Source organism: Mus pahari, chromosome 15 (assembly GCF_900095145.1).
Source record: "Mus pahari chromosome 15, PAHARI_EIJ_v1.1, whole genome shotgun sequence".
NCBI lineage: Eukaryota > Metazoa > Chordata > Mammalia > Rodentia > Muridae > Mus > Mus pahari.
The window spans coordinates 31,167,132-31,180,489 of NC_034604.1; the positions used below are offsets into that span (position 1 = coordinate 31,167,132).

Below are 13,358 nucleotides of genomic sequence, written 5' to 3' on the forward strand. Positions count from 1 at the left end.
GGAGTCAGATCTTGTTAAGGATGGTTGTGAGCCACCATGTGGTTGCTGGGATTTGAACTCTGCACCTTTGGAAGAGCAGTCGGGTGCTCTTACCTGCTGAGCCATCTCACCAGCCCCTGTTACTAGGTTTTTAAGACGAATCTCCTATCTCCATTTTGTTGCATCTTGTTTGACTTTGCTTTTGTCTTTTGTCTCCCCTTTCCCCAGAAAAGCCGTTATGAGACCTATATCCACCTCCTGGCCGTGAAAATCAAAGTGGGCTCAGATGACCTGGAGCGGATTGAGGCTCGGCTGGCTACTCTAGAAGGGGATGACCCGGCTCTCCGGAAAACACACTCAAGCCCCGCCCTCAGCCTGGGCCACGGGCCTGGGACTGGCAGCAAAGCCACAAAGGATACCTCTGCATCTGATACTTAGCTGGTGTGGCTGTGCAGGCCCTAGAGACAGGCAAATGTCCCCCAGAGGGGTCAGTGAGCACAATTCCAGCCAGGGACTGCTTGGACCGAGCTCCAGGCAGTTAACAGGCAACCAGAGGGGTGTGGAGAGCCCTGTGCCCAAGGAGATAGAGATGTCACTCATGATGCTGATCTTCTTGCATCCTGGGCCATCTCTGGCCTAGACCCTCTCCTAGCCCTGCTGCCCTCCAGTCATGGGGCCTTGCTCTGCAGGCCAGACATGCTCTAGGGCCGGACAAGTCTGTCACTGTTGCTTTCCCAGGCTCCCTTCTCATCTGGCTCCTCCCTTGTCTTGTACTTGTGAGGGTGGGTCTGGACTCTGGATTTCAGCTTGGCTATCCAACCTTTCTCCTCTTTCCTCTCAGTTGACCAGCAGCAGGTCTATGGACCACCAGCAACCTTTGCAACCGGCCCAGTTCTTCTGCCTCACATTGCAATAATCTGGGGCCTAACCTCCACTCAGTGCCAAACTGATTCCACACATGCGTGTGTCCCCTTTCTCCTTTCATCCACTGAGGCCTCTCCAGCCTCTTTTTTATACAGACAGATAGACAGACAGACAGACAGACAGACAGACAGACACACACACACACACACACACACACACACACACACACATATATATATATATATATATATATATATATATATATGTAAAAAACTCATTTAAAGAAGGGTTGGAAACTACTACCTACTAGAGGGTGAAACCAGAAGAAGGAAAAGGCCTGACTTGGAGCCTGGCTTGCTATCGAGGCAGCCTGCCGCAGGGCCCTCCACTGCTCTGACACTGGATGGAAGGATGAAGACCTCTGTGTTTTTGCCTTTTCCTTTTCCGGCTGACTTGTGTGACTCACAATCATTTTTCCAGTCGATGCTTTTGGACTGGACAGGATGCGTGTATGTGTCACCTCCTCTGTCCCAGGGGTGTCCTGTGGGGTGAGTGCCTTTGGGAACCTCTGATTGCTTTTGATCTTCCTGTGAATACTGCCAAGGTCTCCGGTGATGCCCTCTGCATAGACCTCCTGGCAGTAAGGAAGGACACTACGGAGCTGAGCCTCATCCTCCGGCAAGCCCAGGCTGGGCGATAGAGTAGGGTTAAGGAAGCTGTTAGTTCGTGGTCTCTCGGGGGAAGGTGGAGTGACAAGGTTTTGATTAGTGATAATCCTTTCCTTTTCCTAGCAAATCAGGAAGCCTAAGCTAAGGACCCAGTTGAGAGTAGAGACACATGTCTCTCACGGGTTGACATCCTTTAAACACCGCATCACTTAGAGCAAAAAGTGAGTCTCGGGGATAGCCCCCTTGACATGGCTACCAGGAGCCAGTCTTGCCTATTGTTTGGCCAAAAGTTTGCAGTATTGGGTGACATAATCTTTACAACTAAGTGCTTAATACTTCAAGTCCACTCCCATCTGACGCAGGGAGCTGGGACTTTGTGGAGAGGTGTAGTGGGGTTGAAATCCAAATTGCTTTAATTGGATTAGCTGAAGTGTGTTTTATAACCAAACCATCTGGCCCCTTTGTTTTGCTCAGGGGAAGCAAATGCTCCTTTGAATGAGATCAGAAAGGCAATTTAGGGGGCAGCAAAGAGATCTCAGTGCTTTGTCCAGCTGCCTGAAAGTCCCTTGATTTTCTAGCCAGTGTCCCACTCTCTGTGTCATGGGTGGGGGACAGCAGAGGTGAAGTTCTTTAGCCTCAGACACGCGTGATTCCCCAAGCACTAGTTGTGCCTCCCATCAGTAAAGACATTTTTTAGTTCACTTCCTTAATTGTATAATTCTTTATTTGTAAATTATATACATGTACTACTGTACTAAAATATTATGTACATTATAAAACATACACAAAAATAGAAATTTAAAAAAGATAAGATGAAAATAAATCTAAATCAAAGTTCTAATATTTTTTTTTTCCTGCATTCTAATAGACCATCATGCTCCTCTTTCTTGTCACCCCTAACAAGCCCACAAGGACAGGTCCTGGGAGGTTTGCTCCAGGGCTCAGGAACTCCTGGTGCCTAACTCTTGACAAATAGCCTTCACCCTCTTCTGTGAGAGTCAACCATGTGCCATACACTGTTGCCGTGTGCTAGGGACAGTGGTAAAAGAGGCCAGCTCCCTGTGTTCACGGGTCTCGCCGTTAGGGAGACTAGGGGAGAAGTGGTTACCATGGCCACTGAGGACTCTGAGAGGGACTGGGAAGACACTAAAAGTGATAACACAAAGTAGAGAAAGAACTTGGGGGTCAGGGAAGAGAACTTTGACCTCAGAAGCTGCCTGAGTGTCCTGAGTGTCCCAGGGGACAGGGTGGTGGAAGGGAAGTTGCCTGAAGTGACTGCAGTGCTTCCCAAAAAACCACACACTCAACCTCCTGAAGGCTAAACCCTGAGAGTCAGGGTGGTCAAGAGGGCTCTCTGGTCAACCACGCTCCAGGTCCCAACCACACCTGTCCATTGAAGACGGGCTAATGCAATCAGGGGGAATGAGATGGGGTCACGTACAGGTCGGTGAGTTTATTGATGAGGTCACTTGAGTCTTAATGGTGGTCTCTGGATGTAAACATAGAAGTAACAAACTAGCCCACACAGTTTAAGTGAGAACACAAACCTATATCGTAATGAGATCAGTGGGCTCACCAAGAGGTCAGAGCAGTTAATCTGGGGTCCCATAGAGATCAGAGGTCACACGTAAGGATTAGTACCCTAAGAAAGCAAAGAGACTGCAGAGGGATCCAATGGGTCACCTGGTGAGGCCTGGGTGTGATCTACGGGTTTGTGTAACATTCAGTCCAGAAGGTTCTCTTTCATCTTTCCCCTTTGTAATAAGTGCGCCTCAGCACCCCGTAACGAATATAATGACTTTATAAGTTTAGACTTTTCTCAATCACCTCATCGAGTTTTTGCCACTTTGTGATTCACGGTTACAAGGCCCAGGATTCTGTCACCACGACCATCAAGACTAGGTATCAATCAGGAAGAGTGCCGGGTCCATCTGCATGTAGCCTCCACAGTCACAATGAGGTAAGCAACTGCTTCCTCATTTCTCACTAAGCAAACCGTGGCCTGGAGAAGCCACATAGCTAGAGAGGGACAGCTGGCACTCGGACTCAGAACCTATTGTGGCACTATGCCTCTCTGTCTCACTCCTCTGCGAGTATCTGTCTAGATCCACGCTGCAACTTTCAAGAATGTGCATAAGCATACACACAGGCACACATTCGCCCCAGCTCTTTGGAGGAAAGGCTTCAGGTTCTGGCTGGAATCTTGGTTCCTGGTATTCTAGGGAGCTGATGGGAAAGACTCTTTACCCTGGACTCTATCTGCCTCCTCCATGCCTGAGATTAGCCCTTCATCAGAGCCGCAGGTTTAGACAGGCCCTGGCTCTGAGTGGGGGTGGGGGTGGAGAGCATATACAGTTGGGGAAAGAGCAGTAAGTACCCTGTGGGCTCAGGAGCTGCAGCTGTTCTGGTCCTCCTGGCAATGAGGGGACCTATTATGTTGTCTTACATGTCCAGACTCTGCCTGTGACGTGCCTGAAGCCCCAAGGGTCATCTTTGCCTCCACTGCCCCAGTGCCAACCCCACAACCCTTCCCTCTTCACCCACCTGGGCAAAAAATTGTTGCCCCGGTCCAGGTCCAGCTTCCTAGCTGCAGGGCAGGAACTGGGCCAGAGTTCTGAGGTTGAGTTTAAAGCGGAACGATTTGCGTCAGTCCCTTGGCTGGGTTCCTTAGCACCCAGGGGGACACCTTATGAATGATTTGGAAGGAAGTCTTGGAGCAGGTCCTGGGAGCTGTGGCCAGAGGGACTGGAGAGAGGGTCACTTCCGCTCAGGGACTTCCTTGGCCCTATCCAATCTTCCTTCCAGTACCCATGTGCCTCGTCCTAGGCCCTCCTTCCTTCCCTCCTCACCTGGGGCTAGGTACACACAGTCAAACAGGAGTTATTTCTGATTTTATTTATAATATAAAAATGTTCAAGTGTCAACAGTCAGGTGTTCGGACATGTCAGGGTTCCCATTTGTTTCTGTTTGGGATTTTTGTTTGCTTTTTAGACAATTGCCTTTTTTTTTTTTTGACAAATTAGCATTGGATCCAGTTGTGAGGGCTGGCTGGGGAGGGCAGGATTGGAAGATGGAAGTCATAGGTGGGTTGGGAGCTGGGCTGTGAGAAGGATACGGTGTTACTTTATTGCTAAAAGGGGAATCGGATACACTGTCGGAGTGGCTCTTCTGGGTCCCAGCGTGACCATGCATTCAATCTAAAGAATCTGAAATGCAAAGGACATGCAGGCGTAAAATAGAAAAGACGACCTGTAAACGAAGGTGCTGCAGAGGGCAGAGGATGTCCTGGAGGCCGCAGGGGAGGAGAAGCCCTGAAGGTTGGGCCCCTGGTAGAGCTGCCCCCTCCCTCGGCAGGGGGCTGGTGGGGAGACAGCCTTCTCTGTCCTCTTTCCCTTAGCAGCTGTGAGGGCTGGGGAAGACACTTCCCCATTCTAGTTGCTGTAGCGGGGAGGCCTGTGTCTCCACCTGGAGATAACCCAATCTCAATTCCAGCTCTAAGGCTAGCGTCCTGCCTTCTCTGTTGAGGACTGGGGAAGATACAATTACATCTTATCTTCATTTTCTTCCTCACTGTTCACTACCCTCAGAGCCTTTTAGAACCTCACAGTATCTTCTTGCCCCGCCCTTTCTCACCCCCACCAGTTTGGGATCCTACAAGCGCCCATCCCCACACTGCACCCCAGACGGCTCTCCAGGAGCCCCAGATTAGCGTACAGCAAAAGGCACCACAATATAGGTTTCTATTAAAGAGTCAAAAAATTGGCCCATCTCTCTTTTTTTTTTGTTGTTTCTTTTTTTTTCCGAAGCTGTAAATCAGGATGTTACATATAAATAGTTTCCCTATAAAAACGTCTTTGCCGTTAGCTAGTATTATAAGACAATTTTTTTGCTAAAATGAAAATAAAACATTTTGTTATACTTTTTTCCTTTTATAGAAAATAAAAATATTTTTATTTCTTTGTTCGCTCCTTTTCCCTCTCCAGTCGGTGGTCTCCGCTCTCCTTGGAGACGTGGGGCGGGCGAGGCGGGGGGGCCTTAGAGGGGCCCCGAGTCCTGCTTGGCCCTCGTGGGCGGCCCCCGGCTGTGTCTGCTGCTGGCGCGCGTGCTGTGGCTGTCGAGGGAGTAGTAAGTCCTGCTGTCGGCCGCCGGGCACAGCGGCGGCGAGTCCGAGCGCAGCGCGTCGTGCGCCGCTCGCAGGCCGAGGAACGGCGTGCTCTCGGCCGCCAGCGCCCCGTCCGCGTCGTCCGCGTCGTCGTCCGAGGCCGACGCCGAGCCGCAGCCCGAACCGCTGCTCAACGACAGCGAGTCCCGCGCCGCGCGTGCGCGCTGCGCCGCCAACCCGTTGAGCCGGGAGCGCCGCCAGCGCCGCGGCCCCGCCGACGTCCTGCGGGACGCGCCGCGCGTGCGCGGCCGCGGCGGCGGCGGGGGCGCGCACTCCTGCGTGGTCTCGTACTCGTCGTCCTCCGGGATGCGGAAGGGGCTGGCGGGCAGGCTGCCCAAGCTGCCTCCCAGCGCGCAGGCGCTGCGCCGCGGCCCGGGCCCCGCCGCCGGGTAGTAGTAGCTGTCGTAGCTGCGCTGCATGTCAGCTCCGGGCCCCGGCCCCGGCCCCGGGCCGGGCGGCGCTGGGTGCCGCAGGAGCGGCTGCTGCTCCGCCAGGCGGTAGCTGATGGGCGCGGCGGGCGGCAGCGACACGGCATGCGCAGAGTTGGGCGACGTGATCTCGAAAGTCGGCACCTGCGTGGCCAGCGAGTAGTGGAAGTCCACGGGCGAGAGGCGCGCGGGCGTGGTCAGGGCTGACACGTACCTGCGGGAGAGACAGAGGGTCGGGAGTCAGGGTGCGGTGCTCGTTCACCGGAGATTCCAACCAGAAAGAGTGTCCGTAAGAGTGAGGGCCGTGGCTCTGACCACGTTTAGTTTCCACGAACCTCCCAGCCTTTTCTTATCTGTTAAGCACAGATGAATGTAGTGTTTACTCCTGTATGATGCTGGAGAATTTCAGAAATGTTCTAGGGGAGTACTGTAGGGATGCTCACAGTCTCCGGGGCACGCTCAGCTTGGGGTGTTTTATGTGCGGTCTCATCTATTCTGTAGCATCTGTGGGTGAGGGCTATACTACATATAGGAAAAAAGGGGACCCAGACTTTTAAGTGCCAAGGACTGAATGACCAAAATGCGGTCTCTCATTCTTTCTGAATCAAATAACTCCTTCCTCCACCACTAGGTGTCTCTGCGTAGAGCCGATGATCCCCAGCCCTTGAAGGCCCGTTTCTTGCAAATAACTCGCAGTGTGAATCCTGGGTACCTGTCCCTGGGATTTGAAATCAGATTAGGTAGAAACTATATTAATTCCAGGAACCACTAGCCACCATTCAGAGACTCCCTGGATTTGAGCTCACTGTTCTTGCAGGGACAGTTTATTCCCTGGCTTGGCTTCAGTGAGGGGATAATGCCTTCTTATATCCAAAGCCACAGGGAAGTGACACGGGGTAGGCACCTCAAGCCAGGGCTGAAAGATACCAAGATAACAACTGTCTCCACTCCCCTTGCTTCCTATATCTTCTGATGACCCTTTCCCTGCTCCCCATGAGCCATCAGCCTCCACCATAGTCCACTCGAGGACCCGAATCACTCACTTCCGTTCCTTTCTTTTGGACTGCACTGGCAGGTGCATGGCTGCTCTCTGGAACTGGCTTAGAGCCCTTTTTCTTTCTTACTGAGTCAGTTGACCCCATCCATTACTTTCTCACACGCAGATCAGGGTAACTACTGAGTCCTGCCCACTCCCTGTCTCCTGAGATACTCTCCAGCCTGGGCCAGATATCCTTTCTGGTCATGCCACCACATTGGGTTCTGTCTTTCACTCTAGGACGATCCCAGGGCAAACAAAACAAAACACCCCCACCCCCAACCCAACCAACCAACCAACCCACCAACCCACCAACCAACCCACCAACCAACCAACCAGCCCACCAACCAACCAAAAGAGCTCTGCTAAGGAAGGCCTTCTCATGTATCTACCCAGACTCCACCTCCCAAGCAAGCAGAAGCCAAGGGCTCTTGGTCCATCTCCGTGTCCCCAGCCTGCCTGTTGAGCTCCACGGCGCCACAGCCCATCCTGCTTCTCTTAAGCATGCTCAAGTATTTCTCCTAGAAGTGTCCCTTCCCCACCTCCCTGCCTGTTTCTCCCCACTGTCTAGTGCTGATGACAACAGAGGTAGGTATGAGTGAGGCAGGACTCTTACATTATCCTGGAGCCTTTTCCAGCCCCAAGTGTGGCAGGAATTGTTTTTCCCGATGTACACTGAAGGAACACATTTTGAAGTACCTGCTCCAGATCACTCAGGTAGCGGAGCTGGACTCAGAGGGAAAAAAATCTATATTTGGACCAGGTTTCTCTGCCCTAGTGTGGTGTCAATGCTTAATACTTTTAGACACTGCTGAAGGTGTCTGTTTTGTCCCTAGATTGTGACTTCTCTAGACTAAGTCAGAAGGGCCATCTCTGGCATGCTTGATCAGCCCAGGCTTGGCATAGAGTTGGTTGAGTCAGAAAGCTGTCCTGAGAGCCTCTCCTGCCTGTGATGTGCCTTCTTCCTCTCAGACTTTGCTTGCCTGACGGCCCCTGCGCAGCTGAGCAGGAAGGGGCCCAGCTTGCGGGAGTTGGCTTTCTCCTTCTACCCTGTGGGTTTTAGGAATTACATTTAGGTTACCGGGTTTGGTGGGCAAGCAAACCACAGCAATCTTGCCAGCCCGAGGTGGGGGTGCGGGGTGGGGGTAAGAATTTCCTGGTTCTTCCTTTATCAACTTTGTGGGTTTCTAGCAATGCCTTGGGCACTAGGACCTTGGTGCTGGTGCTGGCAGGCCCTGAGATCATTCTTGGCTCACGTCCTTACTGCTTGGGTCAGCGTCCTTGAAAATGACCCTTCCCCTACCATCTAGTCTGTGTGGTCTTGGTGTCTCTCTGTTTCTGTTGTGATAGGGGGGTCTTTAGGTGGTGCTGCGAATAGGCCAACCTTGGGTCCAGGGTGTGTGTAACAGCCCTGTTTGTCCCTGATGCTACAGTATGGCTCTTAATGTTCCCTAATGCCACAAACTGTGTGTTCACTCCAGCCAGAATCTACTGAGCCAGCTGCAATTCTAATCCCAGGAGACCATGTAACCTTTTTGGGACCTTGTTTGAGTTGGCAGTGCCAGCTCTCTAGCCAAGGTGGGGTCCAGGGAAGGGGTAGACACTGACCTTTCACTGTGTGGAGAGTCACGAAGCGAGTCTATGGAGTCGTGGTAGGGTGGCATGGCAGCCCTGCGCCGCTCCTCCTGGCTGTAGGCTGCTGCCCTCCGCGCCCGTGCCTCCACACACGCTGGGCTGTTGCACTTGCTGGTGCCCACTGATGATAGCATGATGCCTGACTGGGAATCCGAGGTCAGGCTCTCTGAACGTTCCAGGCTCCACGTGTGGCTCTCATGTCTGGAAGAACCAGATAGGAGTGAGTTGATAGGCCAGGAGGGGTAGGTTGCCCTAGTGCAGGTGTGTGGTCCCATGGCCGCCCTGCCCTGGGTTCTTTGTCTGATCTGTGACTCCCTTAGCTTACTGTCCTCTCTCTCCACTCGGCATTGATGCAGAGCACCACAGATGTTCAACCCTGATAATGGGAGAAGGCAGGCTGGGATCCTGTGACTGGCAAGCTGCCATATGTAGAGGTTCCCCCACACCCCACCTCCACCACCAAGGTCTCACAGCTGGGACACTTCTATCCCATGTTCTTTAGCCACTTCTCAGGATCTGAGCCTCGCCGGCTAATATGCAATGGCTCTGACTATTGCATGGGTCTGTCCATGGAAGGAGGGCCCAGCCCTGTTATTTTTTCCAGCTGTAGGAACTATTTTGCTTGCATGGACAGGTTGCCCCAGTCCTGGAGAGTCGGGTGGACTGTGGTCAGTATGCCAACACAAGAGAAGAGCTCAATTAGCTGTGGCTGATTGACCAATGACGTACAGGCATTAGCAGGGTTGATGGGCCCTGGTGCCGCTCACCTGTGGCTGGAGGTGGGCGTGGCTGTGGAGCAGTGGTGAGAAGGTGAACAGGAGTGGCTCCCAGAGAACGTGGTCTCAGCTTCCCTCCGGATCACGTGGTCTGTAGCTGGCACATTTTTGGAGATGTACTAGGAGAGGCAGAAAGTTGGGAGGAGTTAGTAATGGAGACCAGATGGCTCCCCTTCCTGATAGGGAGGGCAAGTGTTAGCCATGGAGCGCTAATTAAGGGGTAACCCACTGAATGTGATCAGTGGGTCAGGGATAGCTCCAGACAATCAACACCCCTACCCAATTCTTCCTTATGGAAATGGGCAGAGTGAAGCCAGATCCCCAGTGAGGCAGTGCCTGACACGACTGGCATCCGCCCTCGTCGGTCCTTGCAGCCAGAGAAGGCAGCTGTCCAGCCAGAGCTAAGAGGGGGCCGGTCTGGGAACACCACTCACATCTGCCATCTGGATCTCCTCAGGGTCCAGCCGAGGGTGGCTGGGCCCGTTGGCCAGGCTTCGGTTCTGGTGGGCTGGGCACATGTTCTGCCGGAGATGATGATGCATCTGCCTCCTCTGTTTTCTGCACAGGGGAAAGACAGGTGAGCCTAGCGTGGCTACCGTCAAGGATAGGATTCCCTGGCTATCTTTCTAGGGAGACTGGGCAGCGCATAGAATCCAATTGCTCTGTACTGTGTGACCTTGGGCAAGTCCTGGAAGTGCATGAAAACGTTTTACTTCCTCCATCTGTAGCGTAGGACCCCTTACCATCCCAGAGACCACTGACCATCAAAAGCCTGTAACGATCTCACACTGTGCTAGACCCTCCTTCCCTTGCTCCTTAGCGCTTATTAGATTTTTTTTTTTTTTTAACTGTGTTCCAGACACTTCTTTGGAACAGATGAGGTAAACATGGGCCATGCCTCATGCAGCCTGGGGGCCAACAGTGGAGGCAGATAGTAAATACACAAGTAAATGAGCTAAACACTTTCAGTAAAGTTTTCCAAAGTAAATAAAATAGGATGCTGTGATTCAGGAGCCAAGCCTGTGGGACTTCTGTATACTGACACATAATAAATGCTCAGTAAATCATTTTATCATATACAACTGTAATTATATTACTCCTATGACTCAGAGTCGTCCCTGGCCTTCAGTGTCCCACTTTTCCTCCCCAGGCTTGTTTCTTGCTGCCTGCCTCCACCCAGCTTGCTGTCCCCTGGGACAGCTTGTTTCTGACCCTGCAGTGTTCCACCCTGCACTCCCGCCTTTTCAGATCTTTTCTCCTTAGGACTGAGCCTGAATGCTGCCTTTCTGCCCTCCAGCTGAGGAGAGGTGCTTAAGAAATGTATCTTGGTGGCCCCATGTAGTGGAGGTAGGGAAGGTTCTGTGGACTCCAGGATAGTCAGGGCTGCATAGTAAGACCCTGTGTCAAAACAAACCAAACAACAACAAAAAGCCCCAAACCAAAAGTGCTTTTTGGCAGCACTTGCTTGGAGTGCTGGTCATGTGCCTAGTCACGTTCTGTCCATAGGTGGGCCTGAGAAAGACCTGCTGCCTTCGGTAATGAGTGCCGGAACAGGTGGCTTCTTCCCTTAGTTCATGGACTCAACTTTCTTGGGCCCAGTCCCAACCCTCTCCTTACTTCCCAACCTTTCTGGTTCTGGTCCCATCCAAAATGAGGTCAGCAGGACCTTAGATCCCATCTGTAGGGCAGCAGGAATCCAGACCAAGAGACAGTCTCTGAAATGGTGGCTCTGCCTAGGCCCGCTTCCTAGATCCGAGCAAATGCCTTGCCCTCCCACTCTACAGAACTTCACTGGTTCCGTACTATCTGCAGCTTGGCGTCAGGGTTCTATGGCAGCTTCTGAATCTCATATGTCTTTAGCTTCTGCCCAGTCTTCTGGACCCTGGCTTTCTGCTCTGAGCAGGTCTGGCTTGTCTTTGAGTTTGCCCTCTTCTTCAGGACCTTCCCAGATCTGCCCCTAACTGCCCTGAGACGGCTTGATCTCTCTTCCTCCTCTGTGCTCCTTTGCAGTACTTCCAGCGTGGGCGTACACAGTGCCACTGAGAATGCGGCCTTCATCTTCTTCCCATGGCCCAGGGCCTATCCCCCACCAGCACCCCCTGCCCCATCTACTCCAGGAGCCTGCAAAGGAAAGCTGGGAGCCCCAATGAGGCCCTGTGGTGCCCTTCCAGGCGTCATCCTCATAGGACTGGGAGTAGCTCCTCAATCTACCCAAGGTCCTAGGGGGGATGGTAGAGTTGGGTCTGAACCAAGACTTTTCCCGTGTCTGTCCCTTGGTGCTACAGCTGCAGAGGCCCAGAGACTGTCGGGGACAGGAAGCTGTAGTCACTCATGCTGGGCATGGTGGGTTCAGGGAGGAATTGTGTTCCAACAGAAACAGTTGGAGGCCATTCCCCCACTGGCTTGGCTTGTTCTCGGCTTGAGCACGGAACACTCACTTGGTCTTGCAGTAGGCAACCACACAGACGATGCCCACGACCAGCAGCGCCACACAGATGCCAGTAATTGTCAGGACTCTCTTCTGGTACAGCTCCTCAGCCTCTGTAGGGGCAGAGTAGGAACAGAGCCCATGGAGATGCTTGTGCACAACCTCCCTATTCCCCAGCCTTGGGCTCCCTCAGCACAGGGTCTGTCCGCCTCCTTCCATCTCTTCCCCTTGCCTGCTCGCAGTCTGCCTTTGTCTCCCTTCAGACTTCTGCTACCACCGCCCCTAAAACCCACACCTGCCCAATGCACATGAGTGGACAGTGGAAGGGAAGGGAGGGGATGGAGCAGGGGGTGAAGTTCCAAGGCCACAGTAGAGGGGAGGCAACACCTTGACCAGCACCTCTGCCCTGCTCCATGATGGCCCTGCAGAGAGTTGTTCTTCATGGCAATGAACAGAGACCCAGGGCAAAGGCCGTTTTCAGGCACCAGCTTCCCCCAGAAGAGCTGATAACAATGTGTCTGACCCAGATTTAGGAGGAATGCTAGCTAGGCCAGGAGCAGGGACACAGCAAACTGGGGCTACAGTGGGGCGTGGGAAGAACCTTTCTCCACTTCCACGGCCCAGTCAGGGTACTGCCTTGGCTCTCTGCACCTCATCTGCTGCCTTGGCTCTCTGCACCTCATCTGCTGGTGAGAAGCCTAGCAGTGACAGCCCAGCCTGGCATTTAGTAATGTCCCTGGGCACAAGGGACAGACCCCATCTTTATTACAAGCTGGGAGAGGCTGGGCCAAACTGTCCTGTCTACCCTCTGTGCCTGCTATCTCTGACCCTCTAAAACAGAAAGCCAGGAGAAAGACAAGGAAAAGGTGACAGCACTGGCTACGGTACCCCCCCCCCCAGCCGCTGGCTGGCACTGCTACCTTCCCATGCTCTCAGTTCAGTGATAAGTAGAGGCAGACTCTCCATGATTGGCAGAGCTCAGAGAAATGTCCCTAATCTCTCAGATTTAGGCCCCCTCCTATGTATGCTAGCAACCTCAGAACTGCAAACCCTCTAGACGCTCACACACCCAAAGCCATGGCTTCCAGGGTCAGACATGCCTTTCACACAGACATTCATGCATGTATTGTCTAGACAGACCTTCTGTCTATATACAGACTACATACAGACTATCTGTATGCACGCTCCATTTCCATCTCTTGCCCTGCTTTCTCCCTGCTTTCTGGTGAATACCCATACGCCATGGCCAGCCAGACTACCAGCTAGCCAGACTAGCTTAGCTCTCTCCACGCCTGCTTGCCCATATTCCTGAGGCTTCTCCCCTGTTACTCCCTCTCTCCTCACCCCCGCTGTCCATCCAAAAGGCAACTTAGACCCGCTTT

The 13,358-nt window shown here is 52.8% G+C and overlaps 2 protein-coding genes across 3 annotated transcripts in view; one reads left to right on the top strand and one right to left on the bottom strand.

The window, feature by feature from the left end:
* The window catches only part of Psd2 (pleckstrin and Sec7 domain containing 2), a 51,406-nt gene extending 50,388 nt beyond the window's left edge, over positions 1-1,018 (top strand). For both annotated transcript variants that reach the window (XM_029547244.1, XM_021214527.2), the window contains exon 16: positions 208-1,018. In XM_029547244.1, coding sequence (XP_029403104.1) covers positions 208-417 — 210 coding nt within the window. In that variant the 3' untranslated portion in view covers positions 418-1,018. The remainder of the gene's footprint in view (positions 1-207) is intronic.
* A 2,973-nt stretch (positions 1,019-3,991) lies between these two features.
* The window catches only part of Nrg2 (neuregulin 2), a 50,980-nt gene continuing 41,613 nt past the window's right edge, over positions 3,992-13,358 (bottom strand). Inside the window, exons 7-11 of the mRNA XM_029547217.1 lie at positions 11,987-12,089; positions 9,983-10,106; positions 9,540-9,667; positions 8,746-8,973; positions 3,992-6,315 (exon numbers count right to left, since the gene is read on the bottom strand). Coding sequence (XP_029403077.1) covers positions 5,547-6,315; positions 8,746-8,973; positions 9,540-9,667; positions 9,983-10,106; positions 11,987-12,089 — 1,352 coding nt within the window. The 3' untranslated portion in view covers positions 3,992-5,546. The remainder of the gene's footprint in view (positions 6,316-8,745; positions 8,974-9,539; positions 9,668-9,982; positions 10,107-11,986; positions 12,090-13,358) is intronic.